We start from the raw sequence: 22,798 nt of genomic DNA on the forward strand, positions 1-22,798 counted from the left end.
CTTTGTATTCTTTCTCGCTCTTTCTTTTAACCATCGTCTTTCCTTCCTTGTGTTTCATTCCCTTTTATGTGCTAACCTTAATGTTCTAAAAAGAGGGCAAGAGAGTGGATGGAGGTTGTGTGATACAGATGGAGGAAGAAAAGAGGGAAGAGACAAGTTTGGGGCCGATATAAACGTACAATCTAATTCTTTCATAACATATGCAGGTTTGCAAGATTTTTTAGGTGAATGTATAATGCAAGGGTGAAGTTGTATGTACTGCAGAGAAAAGGGGTGAAATTTCTTAATGTGAAAAACAAAAAACAAAAATTATATCAAAACACAAAATAACTGTTCATGTTCCCAATTATCATCATCTTTTTTGCTATTAAAAAAAATCCTACTTCTCTTTCCTCTGTGATGTATGTGCATGTCTGACTTGCATGGAAATAAAGACGGGAGAGAGGAGGAGGATGTTTAATGCAAAATAAAATCCATTTTGTAAACATGTTCTTCATTCCATATTGGCATTCCTTTAGGTGTTTATGTAAGATTTCTCCTTGTGTGTTTTATACAGGCATACGAGTACAAGATATATGAACACACCTAATGTGTACTACCCCTCATTTCCTTTTTTTGAACTATGTAGACCAGCAGACAGTGATAAGAAAATTCCTTAAAGACAGAGTGAGGATTCCACAGAGTACATTTTTATTAAAGGATGCAGAAAATCGTGTGTATGGTTACATGTCAACATTTTCAAATCATACTCTAAGACAGTGAAAAATGTTTAACATTTTAAAAGTTTTTTTTTCAATCACAAACGGCATATATACTTCCTAAGAACATATGGAACATAAAAAATAGAAGACAAAAATTCTATCTCACTGCCCCTTTTAATATTTTGGCATATCCCTCCCCTCCAGTCACGTTATTTTTTTCATTTAAAAAAAAGTTGCCACCATAACAACCCCCACCCCCTCCCAAGGAAGGTTAATTTACGTAAAAAAGTGAGGTCAATTAATAGATTTCATTTCAGAAATCCGCTAAAGGATAGAAGAGCCATACTGGCCCCTGGCGCAAACCTAATCATATTAATTGACCTCTTTGTCAGCCCTGTGTGTAGTGTTGGAAAAGATTCCTTTGATGGGGATGAGAGCCTCCCTTGTTGAACGATGGTTTTCAGATCAATTATTAAATATGTACATGTTTGGAGTTCAATATGTCTTCCAGCGCTGCTTGTGGCAGCTTCCTTCGTTGACATGGGCTGCAATGGCTGCTAAACCCTGCCATGTCAAAAGGAAGGAGTGGGGGAGACGCCATTTGCAAAGCCGGAAATGATTAAAATCTCAGGGTTGAGACCATTCCCAGTCAAGCAAGGGTTTGCCAAGAGCACAGTTCCTGCTTCTGATGTCTTCTCTGAAGAGCATAGAATGGAGGTGTGTCTCTCATTCCATTGAAAGTAGGCTCTCTCCAGCTGCTGGTGACCCAAGGGGGGGAGCGAGCCACTGCCGTGTCAGGCACCCGTGAAGCGCGCTAAACGAGAGGTCAGCAGCGAGCCCAGCTCCGTGGCCTAGACTCACCAGGGTGGGGGGAGGACCCTGCCGGCCTCCGTCCTCTTCCGCTCGCCTCAGGTGCGGCACGAATCCCTCCGCCTCAGCGAGCGCTCCCGGTAGTGCTGCGATCGGCTTTTCGGCAATACCCGGATGGAAGCATAATGGCCGCCATCAGGGACTCGCAGGCAATGGGGACCACGACAGGTATTCCCCGTGAGCGGGGCCGCCCAGACCTGTTAGGATGCCGGGACTTATAGAGAGCCAGCCAGGGAGCAAAGGGCGAGTTTGTGGGGGCTGGAGGACCCCCCGAACCCTCTCAGGGTTCCGCCTCTCGTGATAGGAAGCGTCTGTTAAATAGTCCCGGCCATTCAGCGCTTCCGCCTAACTTGTCGCAAAGTTTTTCTAGAGAAGTCGGTCCTTTTTCTAGGCGCTCCTAGGCTGCCAGAGCTAACCTTCAGTCCTTTAGCCTGGGCTTGCTTTACGTCGAGGCTTTTTGAACTCCGCACTCTCCCACAGTCCAGGAACGGGAGCGAGAGCGCGGCACAGTGTGCCTCCGCGAGCCCGAGGGGCAGCCGAGCCCCGGAGGAAGGGGCGGATCGGGCGCGGTGTTTGGGACGGAGCGGGGCGCGCGGCGCTCGAAGCACCCACTCGGCGCGTACCGGGGCTGGTGGAGACTGCTTGGGCACCCCTCAGACCGCACCCCTCGAGCTGTAGGTTCGCAGGTCCACGGCACCCCGACTCGACGGCGTCCCCATTGTGGGTTCAGTCTGTGGTCTTTGGAGGTCTTTTTGTTGTTGTTGCAGATATGCTCAAGTCTCTGGCGCGCGCGCCCTCCTCCAGAGTTGGCCAAGGGCGCTCTTCCGTGCAGACCCCAACCACACCCAGTGGCAGATGGATTTCTTTGTAACTGGCTTTCTTACTTGTAGGGTCCATTTTGAGTCTGTTCTTAACATGATGTCCTTATTGTCAAGTAGTAGACAGTCTCTTCCTAGATGGCTATGGTAATTGAAAATATATAGGATGAATGTATGTAAGGTAAAATGTTATAGCTCTTAAGTAGACCAATGAAACAAATACGGTAGCTTTAACGTTCTGAATGCAAAAGTCCAGGTTCAGTTTTCTTTTTAGGTTTAAATTTGGGGGCGTTTAGTGTTTGTGAACAATTTTAGCGAAAACATTCGTTGGGTATGTTTGGATATCAAAACTTAAAAAAACACTAGAAAAGTAAAATAAGTCAATGTTTAAAGAATACATAATAGTGTTGAACTCTGAGCGGTTGTCATGATGATGAAACATACCACCAAACTGTACATCAGGGTGGGAATTTCGTTAACTTTGAACGTCTATGTGTTAGGCCTAGTTTACTGAAATGGTTGAATTGTTTTTCATGCAGGAAGGGATCTGATTTGAGTGTACTGTAAAGTTATTGTACTCAAGTTGAACAGATAGAAATCACTTAAATGGATTCTGTGAAGTACCCTAACATTTTTCAGAGTTTAACTGCAAGTCAATAGAAATGGGTTCATTATCTTTCAGCAAAACTGAATTTTCCTGAAATTCATTAAGACATTGCATTGTATTAACTTTTTTCAGGGTGTTAGCATTTCATGAGGACGGTAAGCATAGTAGACCATGTTGATTTTTGTTAAAATTCTCATAAATAAGATGAATCCTAGATCTAGAAAATTAACAAAAGGGTGGGGAGGGAGAAAAATGTAGGTATCTAACACCTGCTCTGCACATCCAAATATTTCCTTGTTGTTGCCACGAAAAGTAAGTACAAGTATCAATTCAAAACGTTTTATGTCTGTTATTTGGGAAGGATAAAAGGACAGCAACCACAGTGAATATCTACTTTGCACATTGATAATGTATGAACTTTTAAATGCTTGCGATTTTTATCATCACACTTCAGATCTTCTCCTATCCTGTCTGGTAATAGTGTAGTCTGTTGTGATCCCAAAGTTTTTATATCTTGAAACATTCCAGAGGGGATATATTTTAGCATAACTCTACAGTTTGACTTTAAAATATACTTTAAACATGCTCTTTTAATATACTTTTATTGTTTACTTTCCTATTTTTGTTAAGGCATTGTGTACTGTAGATCACCTAATACAGCTTTTTTTTTTTTTTTTTTAAAGATAAAAGACTTGGACCTTGCCCAGTTTCCTTCAGTTACTCTACTAAAAGTTTTTTGGCAAAGCACTATAAGCAAAAGAAAAGAGTTAAAGTTGGGAGTATTCTTAGTTATCTTATATCAGATGTGTAGGCTATGAGTATTTCGGTTCTATATGGGGTATTGGCTTCACATGGTGAGCAGTTTTCATGGAACCATAGATATCAGAAGTGAGCATTAAGAGGTAGCATTATCATGGTAGGATATCTAGGTTGGAATCAGATCCAGATTCTAGTTCTAGCTTTGTGAATTTAGACAAGACTCATTTTCCTTATCATGTAATAAATGAAGATATTGAATTAGATTGATTCTAAGCTCCCTTCTAAGCTTTGAGTTTTGTGACTTGTAAATTGATGACATGTTATCACTGGGTGTCAATGATAGGTTATTTGTCTTAAGTGCAGAGAGATTTTTTTCTTCTAAATTTATACACATACATTGACTATGAAGCATAACTGAATCAAAAGTTTAAAAACATTTTATTGACAGTTTTTGCAGTCAAAGTTTTAAAATTTTGGTCTTCATTTCCAGATATCATCTCTTCTTTTGATCACTGCTCCTGATTGTGGCTTTGTCCAAGCATTAAATTGTGTGCCTTTTGTTCCTTGAAGAAAGAGGTATGGTGAAGATTGAAGTACTATAGTACATAGTCTATTAAGTAGTAAGTTAATATGTTTTAATATTGGGCAAAATGGAATAGTTACCTATATATGAATTTCCATAAGTTATAGTTTTACTTTTGGCCTAAATAAAATACATGTGGGTTTTCATTTTAATGGAAGCAAAAAAAGTAGTTTTTTGTTTCATAGTTTATGTTTCAACATTGCATTAGAAATCTAAAGATGATTTTAACTGTATCATCCTTCTAAGTATAAAGATGACATTAAGGGCTCCTAGGTAATGGATGATGGAGATAAATACGGTAGGAAGATGTTTTGAAGCTGTATAAATGGCCAGAAGAGTGTTTCTGTTTTGCTCTAGTAAGTGCAAAGTAATGCACCTAAATAAAAATTATCTAATGTATATTTGTATTGTGATTAATGATATCTGCATTGTGAGACAGAAAAGGGACTTAGGAATCACTATAGAAGTTATGACTGGTTTCCTGGAAACACTCGTCTGAATATCCTGGTTTGGACAAAAAGAAGGAAAAATGCCTGCCAACAAATCCATGGTGTTATAATAAGGAAGGCTTTGCACTCAGTGGAAAATACTTTACCCTTGTACGAAAACGTGGCATATTTATCCTTGAAACACAAGTGCCTCTTGCTGTTTGTGTTGGATAGATTTGGGGATATCACAGTATCATATAATTCCCCTCACCAAATGTATACCCATAAGTAGAACCCTAAGTTAGGAATAAGATTGTGTATGTAACTACTAAAATAATTTAAGTAGACTATACCAACTTAAATTATTACTTTAGTAATTGTAACCATGTTCTGTGAACTTTACTAGCAGATGGATTTTTTTTTTCAGGCCATTTTTCACAAAGGTACAAATTATTTTATTAAAAGTTAAGGTAATATAACAACTACAGTAAGAGAGCAACAAAGCTAAGTTGAGATACCAGGTTATCATTTATGTTCATTTACATGTGTCATTTCTTCATATATAACATTTGTTTGATCTCTTACCGTGAGATTCACATGGGTACTGTGTTGCTACTTAACAGAGAAAGTAAATGCTGAGTGCTAAGAGTTTTCTTTGCTAAATTTGAGCCAAACTACTCAAAAAAAGTAACATGGTGAACAATGAAAGCTTCACGTGTAACGAAGTAAATAAGAGACTGCTGTATGGTAACAGATCAAAATGATTTGGATTATCTGAGCTTAAAAATTATAATCAAAATCTGACTAAAATTTTAAAATCATGATTGGTGTGACTGCATGAAACCAGTGTCAGAATATTGGAATGCAGGTGCATGACTTGAAGCTTAGGAAAATTAAGTGGGTTTCATGTGGGTCTCATTTCAAAAAGTGGTAATAGCTGAAAACAAATATTGGCTTTATAGGAAGTCAAATAATTTCAAAATATGGTAAAGTCATCACCAATTCCTAATTAAAATTGAGTTGTTGGAGGTTGTGGCTGGTAGAAGACGTATATATATGTGTGTACGCATATTGTTTTCGTCAACCCAGTATCTCTTCGTTTGGGGAACCATCCTTCCCCTGTTATGAGTGGTTGGTGTCTTGTCTTATGAGTCAGTGTTATAACGCAAGCCCAGTCGTCCCTGTTGCAACAGTGATTGCCCATTACTCAAGCAGAGCCAATCAGAATCCTTTGAAATTGATATATGAATGCTGGGAGAAAGATGCTCCCTTTTCTCTAATGTTGTTAATCTGGGAGGATGCTAGTGACATTCTTTCCTATGTGTATGAGAACCGCATTTGTAGTAGGTGAAAGTGAAGCCATATAGATGGGAGATAGATGGAGGTAGAGTACCACTTTTAGTCCCAGGAGCCATGGTATGAGGTATCTATGGGGTTTTTTTGATTCTGTCTGCTACCCTGGTGTCCTTTCCAGTCCCTTGGCCCAAAATTCTGCATATAAGTTAGTTTGAATTGAATTGTAGCAGAAAACCTCCTGATGAATATATGGCCTTTATGAATTTAAGATCTATAGCTTCAAGTTGATCATTCACGTCCATACATAATTTGCCCTTTCCCTCTGCCTTATAAAAGATACCTTTTATTCATGCATGCATGCATGCATTCATTCATTATACATGTATTTAGTCCTTCATTCAATCTACAAATATTTATCGGATACATAGTAGTATGTACAAGTATGTGCACCTGCCTGGGTAGTCAAGGTTTGTACATACTTGGCTGAGTGGATGGTGGACTTTTTCTAATACAGCACATTTTTATATACTTAGGTTACACAGATCAACAAGCGTGTGTTGAGAATAATCTGTGGTGTACTTAGCTTTTTAGTAATATATAAGAATAAGAGGAGCTCTTTGCTTTCAAAGTGCTTATAGTTTAGTTAAGTAATCCAGATTAATATACATGAAACATAATACAAATGGCTAAAAAGGTTAAATGAACGCACAGTCATATGGGTTGTAAGTCTGAGTTCTGATAGGGAGGAAATTAGTGAGGGCTGGCCCAGTCTAGAAAGGTTTCTTGAAAGGAGATATAACTTCAAATGGATTTTGACTTATGAATTGGGTTTTGATAGGCATAAAGAATAATTGAAGAATGGATGGAGTTGAAAACGATTAAGTGCTCATCCAAGATTGGGAAGAGACTGGTTTGACAATAACAATTTGTATTTTGGGGGAATGAGAGGTAATGGGAAATAAGGTTGGCTGTTTTAGGTAAATCTATGTGTGAGGTATTTGGAAAGCCAGGCAGAAATTTTGCTTCTTTCTAGTAAGGTGGAGCTTTCTTTGAGTAAAATGTTTGTATTTCTTTCAGTGTGATACCATTTTTGTGATGCTAAGATATAAAATAAGTGTATTCAAGTGGTGTATATTTATTTGTCATGGAAAAGATCTTGTTGCTAATAACCATCCACCTTGAAAATTAAAAAAAAAAAAGTAATTAACCTGCGATGCTGTTCTGTATTTTATATGTAGTTAATTTCTTCTTACCTCCTTCTTTTTGAGAGCTCCCTTAGTACAGTGGCGAAACCATACCTCCTCTGTAGAGATAAAGCCAGTTCAAAACTAATATAGCGATAGTTATAAAAACATTTGAAAAGAGATAAGGAGTGAAATTAAAGTAATGTTTGATTACTCATAGAATATTTGTTTAGAGCTCCAGGTATTAGGAATGATGTATAGGTTAATGTGTCATTCTCACTAAATGCTGTTGTTTCCTAGGTCTTTGTTTATCTTCTTTCTTCTTTGTTTATCTTCTTCTCTTTTTCTTCTCTCTTCTTTGTTTCTTCTTTTCTATCTGGTCCTCAGCTCAAAGAGTTAACAGAGATTCCAATATACCAGGGTTGGCAAACTTTTGCTATAAATGGCCAGGTAGTATATATTTTAGGCTTTGTGGACATATGGTTTCTATTGTACCTATCAGGTGCTGTGTAACACCAAAGCAGCCATAAACAATATGTAAATGAATGAATGTGGCTGTGTTCCAATGAAACTTAATTTACAAAAATAGGCAGCAGGCCAGAATTGGCTGTTGGCTGTAGTTTGCCAACCCCTGTCGTAGACTTAAATGAGGCATTTCTGTCCACAACCTCTCACAATAACATCTACCCACCTGCTGATGTCCTTTTCTTTCTCTCCAGTAACTACAGGTGAATTATCTTTGTTCTTTTCTAAGTTCAACTCTTCCATTTGTTCACTAGATTGCATCTCTTCTCACTTACTAAAGGACGTTGCCTGCATTTCTTTTCTTTCTCTCTTCCATCACTAATTTTAACATTTTTACTGGATCATTTTTATGAGCATACAATCATACTATAATTTCTTCTACCTTTAAAAAACAAACAAATCAAAAAACTCCAACTCCTCTATTTCTTGGTCCTTTGTAGTAAAATTCCTTGAAACAGTTGTCTGTATTACACCTCTATGTCTCTTCCCATTTTCTCTTAAATTCATGTTTGTGAGCCACTGAAACCATTCTAATCAGTGTCACCAGCACTCTTGACATTAAGTCCAGGGGTCATTTCTCAGTCTTCATCTTATTTGACAGAGTTGATCATTATGATTATGGAACCACTTTCTTCACTTTGCTTTGACGGTACCACTCTCCTAATTTACCTTCATTCTCACTGCTCATTCCTTTCAGCCACACCAGCTCTTCTCTTCTTTATCCTCTAAATGTTAGGGTACCTTAAGGCTCACGCCTTGGACTTCTCTCTTTTTTTACTTACCCCTTTCATTCAGTTCTATATACAAAAATACATACACATATATATACACAGACTAATAACTCCCCAAATTTTATCTTAACACCTAGACCTCTGTATTTTGTATTCGGTTACACATTCCATGTTTCCATTTGGATGTCAACTGGATATCTCCAATTCTACATGACCAAAACCAAATTCTTGATATCCTTTCCAAACCTACTCTCCCACACTATCTTTTCTTAGTAAAGAGCAACGCATTTCTTCCAGTTGGTGAGGTCAGAACTTTCAGAGTTATCCTTGATGTGTTTCTTTCTCTCATAGACCAAATTTAGTCTGTCAGCAAATCCTATAGGCTCTATCTTTAAAATATATTCAAAGTCTGACCATGCATTATTGTCTCTACCAAGCCACCATCTCTTACCTGGGTAATTGTCGTATAATAGTCTCCAAAGTGGTCTCCTTGCTTCCATTTTTACCTCCCTCTCAAATACTGGGTTCTTAACATAGCAGCCAAAGTGATCTTTTCAAAAAACGATTCAGCTCATGTTATTTCTCTACCCGAAATGCTCCAGCAGCTCTCCTCATTACTTCTTTGATTTCATCTTCTCCGGCTGCTTTCCCTCTGGTGCTTTCTGTTCCCATCATACTGACCAACTTCTTGCTGTTCACCGGACATGTTAGGCACACTCCACACTCAGGGTGTTGGCACTTACTCTTTCTTTTCTTTTCTTGGAATGCTGCTTGTCTGCCTCAGCTCCTTAAGATCTTAGCTCAAAACAGACCATTTCAAGTGAGGTCTCCCTGACTTTGTATTTAAAATTAGAACTCTGGTTCTGCCTTTCCTTCTCTACTTTGTTTTTCTCCACAGCATTTGTCACCTTTGACTATATTATATAATTTACTTGTGTTGATATTATCTAAATAACCAGTAGAGTGTTAGCTCCATGAGGGGAGGGATTTTGTCTGTTTCATTCACTGCTGTATTCCCAAGGTTTAGAACAAAGGCCGGCACATATTTGGTGCTAGCTACAAGGCCAGCACTGTGCCAGATGCTGGTGGTATAGCAAAGAACGTGACAGGTGTGGTCCATGTGTTTATGTGCTTTTATTCTAGTGGTAGAGACAGATAGAAAATAAATTGACAAATAAATAAAATATTGCCAGAGGGGAAAATGTTATAGAAAAAGAAATACAAGGGGCTAAAATAGGGAACAATTTTTTTTGTTTGAGGAGGGAATGGCTTATAGGTTGGGGAAAGCCTCTCTGAGATGGTGACATTTGAGCTGCCTAAAAGATAAGAAGGATCTAACCATTTGAGGAATGGGAGAGAGAATATTTCAAGCAGGGAGTAGCAGGTGCAAAGGCCTGAGATAAGAAAGATAGGAAGGGAGTATCGAGGAACTGAGAGTCTATATATGGTAGCTTACTGGAGTATATTTACAGATGGGAAGAGTGGCATGAGATGAAGTTGAAGAGTGAAGTCCAGGACCAGATGTCACTGTTTCTTGCAGGCCTTGGCCAAGAGATTAAATTTTGCTTGCTAAGTGCTTTGGGAAGCCCCTGAGGAGTTCTAAGCAGAGAATACTGTAACCTGTTTTATATTAAGAAGATCACTTTTGCTTCTGTGTGGAGAATGGATTCAGAGAAGGGTTGGTGGGCAGGGGAAAGCATGAATGCCAGTTAGGAAGACTATTATTTTAATCCAAGTTAGAGATGACAGTGGACTAAGATGATGCCAGTGGGGATGGAGAGACGAAAATAAAAGAATAAATGAATTAAGAATTTGTTAGGTCCCTGTGTGCCCAGTCTTCTTGGTTTTTGAGAGGGATAAATGAGAAATACAAAATAGAACTTATTTTTAAGATGCTTATAAGTTATCTTGGGAGGTAAAACTTAAAAATGAAATGATGTATCGATAAAAGTGTAATAAAGTGATGCGCAATGGCTATCCTTGAAATGAATATTCAGAGAAGGGGGGAAATTAGTGTGTATTGCAGAATGTTTCATGTCCCTACAGGAAGTAGAATTAGAAAAGAAGTTTGACCAGAATTGAATTAAGAGAAAGAGGGATGACAAGCCTGGTGAAAGGAAACAGTATGAACAAAGGTAAATATAGGTGTATATATTGGGGAGCAGAAAGCATCTTATGTGTTGGGCTGTGTGTGTGTGTACAGTGAGCAGTTATAGTTTCAGAGAGTAAAAAGAAGATTCATCTGAGTCAGGAACTGCTTCTGTATTTTAATTTTTATTTTAAACTCCTTCATAATTGTATACCAGTGTCACAAATCTACCTGAATGGTATGTGGCTTACATGTACACTAGCATTTTGAATATTTCTATATCTGTACTTGATCACATTTGCATACTTAACTTTTTATTTCTCTTTTTTGTGGTAAGTTAGGTCATTAGACCACAATGATTTGAAGGGAGCTGACTTTCAATATAAATTTCTACAATATTTATTTTTCACTTGTTTAAAATAAGATAGGTGTCAGCTTCTGGGGTAAACTTTTTAAAAACTTAAAACAGCTACAAAAAGAGTAAGCCCAAAATGTTCCAAGTCATGAAAAGATAATAGTTTATTTTGAGGACATTAAAATAGGTTCTGTTAGTTTCTACTAACACAACATTGTAAAACAACTATACCCCAATTAAAAAATAAAATAAAATAAAATAGGTTCTGCTTTGAAAATAAGAGTTTTAGTATTTTGTGTATTCTAGGTTCCTTTTAGGCAGAACTTTATGTTTTTCAGCAAGCTCTTCCTGCTGCATGCTGCTTTGTTTTGTCTCCAATTGTATGTTTATATGATTGTTTTGCATTCAGTTATCTCTGCAGAGAAAAATTCAATAACTCAAGGAATGCAGTAGTTATAAAAAATAATGACTAATCAGTTTTCTTAACTGTGTATGGACAATTAATGTGACAAGTTAGGTTACAGAGGTACATGCTGAGTCACAAATAGGGCTAAACTAAGAGTTTTTTTAGTTCTTTGTTTAATGTTTGAGCAACTAGAACGTTGTGAGTTAGCACATAGATTCTTTTTATACCTTTTCACTAAAGCTGAACACTGTAGAATGTTTTTGCTTTTTAAAGCAAAACAAAACTCTGTTGTAGAAAGCAAAAAAAACTCTCCAGGAATGGCACTTTTTGATTCACTCTAAGTCTCTATCCTTGGCATTTTATTCTGGGAATCATCTTTTAAAAACTTTCTCTGTACCTACTGTGTGATTCCTAACATATGCTAACACTGCCAGTTCTCTGGTTCCTCACTTTTTTGTTTGGATTGTCACTTAGTCCTCTTAGTTTTCTCACTTCTATTTTTACTCTCTTTCTCCAATATATCTTGCTGTCTAGTAGCATTCTAATACTATTTCTAAAGTACTGCTTTCATAACTCTCTGCTCATAAAGTAATATGGATGGCTCCTTGTTACCTTTCATTTCAAGTTCAAATTTGTCCTTTGTAGTCTTCTTTTTTTTTTTTTTTTGCGGTACGCGGGCCTCTCACTGTTGTGGCCTCTCCCGTTGCAGAGCACAGGCTCCGGATGCGCAGGCTCAGCGGCCATGGCTCACGGGCCCAGCCGCTCCGCGGCATGTGGGATCTTCCCGGACCGGGGCACGAAGCCGCGTCCCCTGCATCGGCAGGCGGACTCTCAACCACTGCGCCACTAGGGAAGCCCGCCTCTGTAGTCTTCTTACTTAACCTTGCCATTCTGTCTGTGATCTAGATCCTGCAGTTCTTCTAATATTTCTTTTTTTCTAGTCTAGATAACCTTTCCTCATTTCTTACATGTTTAAGTCGTTTAACTCTTTAAAGGATCATCACAAAACCTTCCTTTCTGTGAAATAAACACAGTCAACATTGATCTATTAACTTAATGTCAGCGATGCAGACGTAGAGAACAGACGTGTGGACACAGGGAAGGAAGGGAAGGGTGGGATGAATTGGGAGATTAGATTTGACATAAATACACTACCATGTGTAAAATAGATAGCTAGTGGGAACCTGTGGTATAGCACAGGCAGCTCAGCTGGGTGCTCTGTGATGACCTAGCTGGGTGGGATGGGGAATGGGAGGGAGGTCCAAGAGTGAGGGGATATATGTATACATATAGCTGATTCACTTCCTTGTACAGCAGAAATTAACAAAACATTGTAAAGCAATTATACTCCAATTAAAAAAAAACAAAAAGAAAGAAACTTTGGTTACAAGTAATAAAACTAGCTTAAGCTAGTTTAAGCTAATGTTAGCTGAAAAGGGGGAATTATGTTAAGGATACAGAATTTCCTAGAATTCAAGGGCAGGAATATACAGGCAGGCCTCAGTAAAGACTTGTGGTAGTGACATTGCCTTCTTGGTTTCAGTCAAGGTTCTTATGAGATCTGATGATTCTTTCCCTGTTGTTTTGGTTTGTTTGGTTTTTTGTTTTATTTTATTTTGTTTTTGCTGTGCCATTCCTTTAAAATAAATTAACCTGTTATCAGTAGTTTGAAGGATATCTATAAATTTGTCTATGTACAAACATGTACTCATAGGATCTTTGCTTCTGACATAAAAACAAGGCTCTTTCCTGCTAATTTAAAAATATATTACATGCCTTAGTCTGCAACTTCCTTTTTTGAAAACTAAAAAAATTTCACAATAAATATCTTTCCAAGGCAATTCAGTACATATACCTCTTTCTTTATATTGTTTTCATGTGGATATTCCATAATTTACTTAATCATTTTCCTATTCGTGGACATTTAAGTGCTACTGATTCATATCTCTATGTTGTGCTTTTATTTCTGTAGGATAGATTGTTAAAAGTAAGGTTTATGGAGGTATACTTAGAAAATGTGAAGGAAATTGCTTTTTTTTTTCAAGGAAAACATAAATTGCCAAAAGTGATTTAAGCAGTAGAAAACCCAAAGATCCCAGAAACCGTAGAAGAACTTACAAAGATTGTAAGTCTAAAATTTAAAGAGGTACCAGACCCATATGGTGTGTTGGTGCAGTCTGTGTAATTTTAAAGAGCAGGCAAGTCTCATGTTCAGTGAACTGTTCAAGAGCAGATTAAATGATGGAAGGTACCCCAGTTCATTTTACAAATTCTTCATAATACCAATACCAAAACTTAATGAGAACACTAGAAAAGAAAATAAGAATAAATACAATTTTGTCAGATCAAAGCCAGTACTTTATTAAAGAATTATATGCTTAACTACTGCAAAAACAGTTCAACATTATACTTGCTATTTATTTCTTTATATAGTGTATAGAAAAAAAAAGTCAAATTTAGATGATGTTACAATTTTTATTCTTTCTTTTAACAATGTACCAAGATCAGGAATCGTATTATTAGTTGAATACTATTTGTTTTCTGTATAAAATACATACAACTTTTTATTTGTTTAACAGCAGTGCATACATAACTGCTATTCTGGTGGTGCCAACTCTCTTTTTACTTACTTTTTAAATAACCTCATGGCTTTCAAATTAATTGTTAAATTAAAAAATTTCTCTTCATAGCATGAATTTATGAGGTATAGTGACATCTAATAGCATAGTTCTTCATTCTCTGAGTATTATGTTTGCCATTAGCTTTGTAGCTGTTACAGTGTAATTGGGTACCTGTGTGTTGATAAGGGGAGGACAGCGTTGAATAATACCTATTTTGTTTTAATTTCTTGTCCACCTTTAGTGTCAACATTCTTCAATTTTGTACTGGTGTCAAGTTTACTATTTTGAGTTTGTTCAGGAAAAGCTTAGTTGGTTTACCACAAAGTCAGTTGCTTTGTTTGAGAATTACAAAAGTTTCATGGATTCATGCCACTTTTTTTGATAAAGCTTCATAATAGTGTGGTCTAGGGACAAAGAGATTGTCATTCTTGTTACATCCAAATGTAAGCTATTTGCTTGTGCTATGATAAGGAAGTATGCCAGTGTGGAGGTCATAGTAATCCAAGGATAACATTTTAAGAAACACTGACCTAAGGATAACCAGTAATCACTATAAACATTTTTTGTGTGTATGTTCTTGACTTCTTACTGAGAGTTTGTAGGGGACCATGTGTCTGTTTATCCATCTATTTTCTACCCATCTAATAGTTGAACAAATTAAATCCTAACATGTCTACTGTTTGAGTTCTGTTTTTTTCACTTAATGTGTCTTGGATCTCTTCCTGTTAATAAATGTGGGTTTACAATGTTGCTTTTAAAATTGAAGAATATTCCATTGAATAGAAATACCGTATTTATTGCTGGGCTTTTAGTTATTTTTAATTTTGTGATTTTGTAAACAGTGCTTCGTTGTGAACATCTGATTATTACCTTTAGGATAGATTTCTAGGAGTGAATTGGAAGTTAATGTACTTTCTCCCCCAGCATATATGTAGATGTAGGTATGTTTATATTTATATTATTTTATAAAAATTATTATAATATTTATAATAAATACATATATTTTACAAACTGTTTTTTATGAAAGTTCTGTCAGCTTACATTCCCATCATTAGTATGTTGTAGTGCCTTTATTTCTAGAAAATGAAATTTTATAGGAAATCCATGCACAATGTTTATCGAACGAAAAATAAAATGATTTTTAGCATGGTAAAAAACAAAAAAGAAAATGAAATTTTAAAAAGAAAGCATGCAAAACAAGCCCAAATTTTTATTGTTGGATTCAACAGACATAAACTTAACACTGTGAAAGTGCTGTTACAGTTTCTAAATGCTTACTCAGTTTCTGTACAAATCTTGTCATGGACTGGTGACAAATGGTTCATGGATCATCAGCAAACCACATTTTTAGTAGCCCTGTTTTAGCCTAGGAGCCAACTGGGGCATGGCATGGGGTTTGTGTCTCATATGTATATGGTCATTTAATCCTCTTCTTTTTGGTGTGGTACCCACTTTCTCAGCTGTGTCTGGTATCCTGTATTTCAAAGATTCTGTTTTACTTTCTGCAGAGAATAACCTCCAGACTTCTGCTGTGGTTGGGGAACAGCAGTAACCTAGCTTGATGGAGTGGGGAAGAGAATCTTAGCATCTAACCAAAACTCAAGCAGCTTTCTCCAAAATTCTCTTTATTTTATCTTCCTCCTCCTTTCTTCTTCCCATTTCAGAGTGACTTGGTGCTGCCAGTTCCTAAGTCTTTTGACTTAGGATTCAGAGTATAAAATGGGTTAGTTCTTAGTTTGCACTGTCTGCCTGGGATTGTTTTCTTGAGTCTGCAAGGTCATTTACTACTTATCTCCTTTCCAGTATCTAGAATTTTGTTGCTATTGTCACCTCTTCTGTTTCCCATCGTTAATTTTTCTGTAAGGGCTTCTTATATATTTGTCATTTTGCAGATGTTCCTATTCTCCAGTCTTTTCTGCTTTCTTAACTGTGTTTACAAAATATTTACATTTATTTCTCTTTTGTAGATGTTATTATTGACAGATATTTCTTTTATATCACATTATTTTTTTTAGTTTTTTTTTCTGACTGAAATTTGGTTTTTGCTGAAGTATTAAAAATTTTCCTAGAAACAGTGCATATGTAGTATATTCTCTGAATCTTTGCATATCTAAAATTGTGTTTTTCCCTCCCATATGAGAGTTTTCCTGGGTATAGAATTAATTCTTGGGTTAATTATTTTCCCTCAGAACTCTATAAATGTTATTTCATTGTCTTCTAGTGTTTCGAATTGTGAGTAAAATGTCTGATTAATATTGATGTCTGATTAAAGTTGGTGCTGTGAATATCTTTTTAGGTAATTCCCATTCCACTCTTTTTTGGTAAAATTTCATTTTTATTTTTTAATTCAAACATTTTACTAGGATAAGTTTAGATACTGAGTTTTATATTTTCCCACTAATAATCTTGCCTGGCATTTTGGGGAGCCTTTGATTTTGAAAATTCAAGGCTTTAAAACAAAAAAAGCAACAACTCCATGTAATTTTTTTCTCCTGTTTTCAAAACCATTATTTCTCCCCCATCTACTTTGTTCTCCCTTTCATGGCAGTATGTGGTTTTTTTTTTTTTTTTTTTTTTTTTTTTTTTGCTGTGTGGGGGCTTCTCACTGTTGTGGCCTAGCCCGTTGCGGAGCACAGGCTCCGGACGCTCAGGCTCAGTGGCCATGGCTCACAAGCCCAGCCGCTCCGCGGCACGTGGGATCTTCCCGGATCGGGGCACGAACCCGTGTCCCCTGCATCGGCAGGCGGACTCTCAACCACTGCGCCACCAGGGAAGCCCGGCAGTATGTTTTATTTTTGTTTTTTGTTTTTCTCAGTATACTAGCTCAGGTCTTAGGGACATTGCCAATCACTACTTGATTTTTTTTTTTTAAGCTTTCTCCGTTTTCCTCCAGTAACTTTCATTGTAGTTGTTCGTTTTCACTGCTGGTTGAGAGAATGGGTGAGAGGTTTCTCTGAGTGTTCAGATTATTTTCCCTTTTTTGAGCTGCTGCATCCAGTGATGTTTCTGCCTGCTTATCTTTTTTGATGGCATTGGGAGTTGAGATGTATTGTTGGAGAATAAACCAAGATTTTCGTAGTTGGTTAGATGAAGTGGAGAAAGTTAATGTAATTTTCTTCTGACAGCTTAGAGTTAGTAATTTACTTACATTGAGAAAAGGCAGCACTCTTAAACAGAACAAGATGGCCATGGATTTAGGAAGATGTATCTTTGTTCAGAAATGATGTCTTCTTTACATCTCTCCTGACAGCTGGTGCTAGCAACCCCCAACTGTGTCTGGTCTCTGGACCCAGCTCAAAGCCCTGGATTCATTCTCTTCCCATACCTCAGCCTGAGCCTTCTGTCACCCCAAAGGGCTTCACACAAGCTTCCTCTCAAGCCCTCACTTCTCTCACAAGGTATGTTTAGGAGAGGGAGTGGGTGGACTTGTTACTTTTTTACTTAGGGCATAATAGATAGATACTCATTGAATATTGGTTGAATGAATGTCTCCTAGTGTGCTTCCTCTTTAAAAGTGGTGCTTTAAAAGTGCTGCTTGATCAGCATTTGTTTTCACTCTTCTCTCTCTGGACCTTTTCTTTCCAAACACCTTGTGGCATAGCTGTGGAATGTGTTTTAGTTTCTTGCCATTTTGTAGGATTTGTTTTAATTATATTTTTTGGTTTGTGTTTCAGTTGGGAGAGGGAGAAAATCAAATGGCTTGAGTTGCTATCTTGATGCAGCAAACTCTGGGTTACTTTAAAGGGCCAGTCATACTTTAAACAAATAGTATTATTTTAAGGCTTGATGAGATGTTGTTCAAGTCTTATGAGATAATAATACATATATGTAAGGCAGTAATTTAAGTAGGAGATTTAAAATCAGTAATCCTTGTTGGTGGGGTGTAGAGATTGGTCTGTAGTGAAAATAGCATTAGCTAATAGGTTGGAAGATTAAAATTATAATAAAATTTCTTTCCTTTTTTTTTTTTAATGGAACACATTTTTTCCCCCCCATAGATGGCAACCGTAGTATAATTTGCTACCGGGTGTCATCTTTGATTGCTTCCACATAAAACAGGTTGAAAAAAATAAAACACATTCTCCAAACTTAAAATTTGAGGGCAAATAAACCCCAAAATACCTAAAATGCACAAACTCTCTTAAAGCTTCATTATATATGCCATACATTAAATATAAAAAATAATGACATTCAACATCAGTTAATTAGCAGTTATTAGACTTAAGTAAAAGCTAAGTGGATTTCTTAATGAGGTGGTCCCTTTTTTCAGCATTGTTTTTTTTTTTTTGCGGTACACGGGCCTCTCAGTGTTGTGGCCTCTCCGGTTGTGGAGCACAGGCTCCGGACGTGCAGGCTCAGCGTCCATGGCTCACGGGCCCTGCCGCTTTGCGGCATGTGCGATCTTCCAGGACCGGGGCACGAACCCGTGTCCCCTGCATCGGCAGGCGGACTCTCAACCACTGCGTCACCAGGGAAGCCCTTCAGCATTGTTTTGTATGTGAGGAAGGGGCATGTACACTAATGGGTGAACTCTGTGGCGTCTGTTTTGGCTGCCATGCATCCTACTTAACTATTTTCTGTTTTTTTGTATTAGAAGCTTAAGGTTGCTGGATAATCAACTCTGAATAAGCAGTATATTAACTTATTTGTCCTGCCTCTTCCTTTAGATTGCAAGCTGCAGTTAAGGGTAGGGACCATGTTTTTGCATCTCTCCATAGCACTCATCAAAATGCAACACATTTATAGTAGGTATTTTTTAGTAAGTATTAGTTGATGAAGTTATTTAAATCACACTGGTTGTCAAACTTTGGGATATGTGTTTTCTTCTAAGAAAAATTTTAAATTATATAGGTATTTTGAAATGAAGTTGATGATATTTAGAAATATTATCAAAATATGTAATTTTTTAGCATTATACATTTTTGGAAACATAATATTACTATAAGAAGCAATTTGCCTTTTGTAATGAAACCTATGATACAGACTTCTCTTGATTATATATAGAAATACAAAAGCTTGGGTATGGATAGTCTGGAGTGACCACAATATGGTATCAAAATGTGGAAGAATCATTACTTAATGTGCTTTAAAAGTTTCACATATTTGAGCCCCACCCTCAGATTCTGGTATGGTGTAAACTCCATAGATGACCATGATGCTTGTCACTCACTGTTGAGAATGTGTTACTCTGTAGAGAATCTTCTCAGTTGGTGTGAAGTATCCACCAGGTATCATTGAACTTTTTTCCAGCCATTTATTATTATTCTTACTTTGAAGAAAAAGTCTTTACATTTAGCTTTAAATAATATAGTAAAAAATTTAATATTTTTTTTACTGTATTAGGCATGGTATGTAAAAAAATTTTTTGTCAGTAAACTCATACCCTTCTAATGAATTTATTTTCAAGTCAGCATATATATATTTGAAAAATATTGAAGGTGTTTTTTAGACCCAACCAAAAGTTTTAAGTTTGAGAAATATTCAAAGGGCCTCTTAGTAGTAATGTAAAGTAATTTAACTTTTAATTTTATTCTCTCAGAAGGGAGTTTTAAAACAGTGAAGTTCCTAGTTACTTAGATTAATTGAAGTTTAGAGGTGAGACCTTTGGATAGACATGGATGAAGCTTAATGTGATTTATACTTTATTTTTTTAGCTTACCTAATTATATCTATTACTCATATACATATTTAAGACCATGAAAGTAAGAAAATGTAGTACTGCTTGATATATTTACTACTGAACCTTCAGTAGTCAGATTCCATTCTCAGCAATATATTGTCACATCCTTTTTTTTTTTTTTTTGGCCCTGCTGTGTGGCATGTAGGATCCTAGTTCCCCAACTAGGGATCAGACCCGCACCCCCTGCAGTGGAAGCATGGAGTCTTAACCACTGGACAGCCAGGGAAGTCCCTGTAACATCTTTTTAACTCTACTGTTTTCTGTTCCTCTGCACCTTGAATCATAATGTCTCATACATGGTGATCACATACAGTAATGGTGGTAGCTACAGTTTATATAGTACTTTACAGAATTCTGTTACTTATGTGTCCTCATTTAATCTTTACAACAACCCTGTGAAAGGGGTAGGGGAAATACTAATTTTTTTTTTTCATTTTATAGATGAAGAAACTAAAACACAGAGATTGAGACTTGTCTAGAGTAACACAAACCAGTAAGTGTTTGAATTAATGGAGGCAGCTAGTAATGGGTACATTCTAATCTGCCAAGGGCTTGCCTTGCTGCCACCTGACTTAGTTCTAGGGACAAAAAAAGCCAAAATGGTAGGGAATCAGAAGTAGTAGCTAGACTTAGGAGTACCCCAGGGAAATGTGTTACTCCTTTTAATTTCTTCTTTTTTTACCAGTTATTAATGCTAACTTGAGACAGCAGGCAATGTCTTTTTGTTATTGTTGTTTAGGTGAATGAAACTTTTATTTTAAACGTAAATTATCCCTGAGGCACTAGGGAAGTAGAAAATCTGCAGAGAAGTCTGTTGAAATTCTCACAAGGTAATAGCTATAGGGTCAACTAAGTAATTGAGAAAGTTAATGGTATATATGTACAATTGGAACCATGTGTGTCAGTGGAACTTAAGTTTATAGGGCTCTCTTGTTGAGATTTTTAAAATCCTGTTTAAAAACTGTAGTATCAACTTTATATAAAATCTTAGAGCTTAAAGGTGCATATCCAATTGTGGTTTTCTTTAGATGAGGAAACTGAGGTGCAGAGAAGTCAAACCTTACCCAGTGTTACAGAGCAGAGCTGGAAGTAAAGCTTGTATTTCCTGAGATCCAGATTAGTGTCATTTCTACTTCAGACTATTACTTCTTGGTAAGCTGTTCTTAAAATACTAAATAGGTCTTTTCTGTCTTTTGTTTGATCAACATTCTTGCTTTGTGCCAAAATAAACTTAAAATATGAATTTTACTGATACTTCTGTGATGAAAATTTCAGTTCTTTGTTTGATTTTAGGTGAGTTAATGTGGGAAAAGTCCTGGTATTTTGAAGATGTCTCGGCACAGTATTGTTTCCTGTTCAAATTACAAGTAACTTCAAGAGTTTGCAGGAAAAAAAGAAATTGGGATATTTTTGGTTAAATCATGCCATCTGAACAGAAACATTTATTTTTTGATGAAAAACAGAATACTTTAAAAAGAGATTATGATGTGAAAAATGAGAGAGTTGATACTATCAGATCAGTACTTAAACCAAAAATTTCAGAAAGTAGTTTTCATTATGAACTAAAAAATGTGAAAATTGTTTTGCCGAAGATAAATATTCCAAATGAGGTCCTATTGAAACATGAAGTTGACAAATACAGAAAATTATTTCAGCATAAACCACAGACTGCAAGAAAATCTATCGGTATAAAGACTGTAAGCTGTGTAGAGGAGTGTATGTTACTCCATAAGTCTGAGAGAGTTGAAGAAGAAGGTATAAAAATGTCTGCAAAAATACTCAACTTCAACTGTTTGAAGTGCCGAGATAGTACTCGGTATAGCCCAAATGATTTGCAGAAACACTTCCAAATGTGGCACCGTGGTGAATTACCTTCATATCCTTGTGAAATGTGCAGTTTTTCAGCAAACGACTTCCAGGTATTCAAACAACATAGACGAACCCATAGAATTACTTTAGTAAAATGTGACATTTGTAACAATGAGAATTTATATACTTTATTAGACTTGACAAAGCATTTTTCATCCACACATTGTGTAAATGGTAATTTTCAATGTGAAAAGTGTGAATTCTCCACCCAGGATGTTGGCACATTTGTTCAGCACATACATAGACATAACGAAATCCTTTATAGATGTGGTAAATGCCATTATATATGTTTAACCAAAGGAGAGCTTCAGAAGCACCTTCATATTCATTCTGGTACGTTTCCCTTCACTTGTCAATATTGTAGCTATGGTGCTACCAGGAGAGAGCACCTTGTAAGACATGTTATAACTTTGCACAAAGAACATTTATATGCGAAAGAAAAACTGGAAAAAGACAAATATGAAAAAAGGATGGCAAAGACTTCAGCAGGACTTAAACTAATATTGAAAAGATATAAAATAGGTGCATCAAGGAAGACATTCTGGAAACGTAAGAAAATCAACAATGGAAGTGACAGAAGTATAGAAAGAAACACTCAAGTGCTTAAAAAAGTGAACAAAACACAGGCTAAATCTGAAGACCAGAGCCATCTTGTTCAGGAACATATAAATGAAGAAAAGGGTGAAAGACTATACTGTGAGAATAATGATAAACCTGCTGAGTCAGAGTCAGAAAAGCCAACTCTTCTGTCCACTGGGCAATGTAACGGAGCTGAAGAGGGATCAAATTCTACTTCAGGTTTCTTGAAGACTGCTGTACAAGGACCTACAGTGTTAATGGTAAAAAATAATAGAATAACAATTCCTGCTAACTACAGTGCTAAGTTTATGGGCTTTAAGATGGTGGATGGAAAACAACATATTGTAATAAAACTGTTGCCTACCAATAAACAGAATTTATATTCACCAGGCTCACAGTCAGGTGCTGTAAGGGACAATACTGCAATTTTGCAACCCCAGACTTTGGACACTACTGCATTTTTAACAGGAGTAACAACTGAGTTAAATGACACAGTTTACATGAAAGCAGCTACTCCATTTTCATCTTCATCTCCTGTACTTTCAGGGAAGGTAACTTCAGAAAAAGAAATGGCTTTGCTATCTCAAACAAGTAATATGCTTCCAACAATGGATGATGGAAAAAGTGTTTCTCCTTTGCCAGTAACATCAGAATTGAGCACAGCATCGGTGAATTTGACCACAAAAGTAGAAACGAG

The 22,798-nt window shown here is 36.7% G+C and overlaps 1 protein-coding gene across 21 annotated transcripts in view; it reads left to right on the forward strand.

Moving 5' to 3' along the window:
• Nucleotides 1–1,637: 1,637 nt before the first annotated feature.
• ZNF518A (zinc finger protein 518A) overlaps nt 1,638–22,798 on the forward strand; it is a 64,989-nt gene continuing 43,828 nt past the window's right edge. For 8 of the 21 annotated variants that reach the window (XR_009536002.1, XR_009536005.1, XR_009536007.1 and 5 more), the window contains exons 1-6: nt 1,638–1,739; nt 4,246–4,331; nt 10,549–10,637; nt 17,224–17,371; nt 20,095–20,146; nt 20,682–20,805. Coding sequence is in view for 1 of the 21 variants with exons in the window: in XM_060125959.1 (XP_059981942.1) it covers nt 10,601–10,637; nt 17,224–17,371 (185 nt within the window). In the remaining 20 variants the exon portion in view is untranslated. The other 13 variants (XR_009536011.1, XR_009536012.1, XM_060125959.1 and 10 more) reach the window with 10 other exon arrangements.

The sequence above is a fragment of the Lagenorhynchus albirostris genome, chromosome 16 (genome assembly GCF_949774975.1).
Source record: "Lagenorhynchus albirostris chromosome 16, mLagAlb1.1, whole genome shotgun sequence".
Classification (NCBI taxonomy): Eukaryota; Metazoa; Chordata; class Mammalia; order Artiodactyla; family Delphinidae; genus Lagenorhynchus; species Lagenorhynchus albirostris.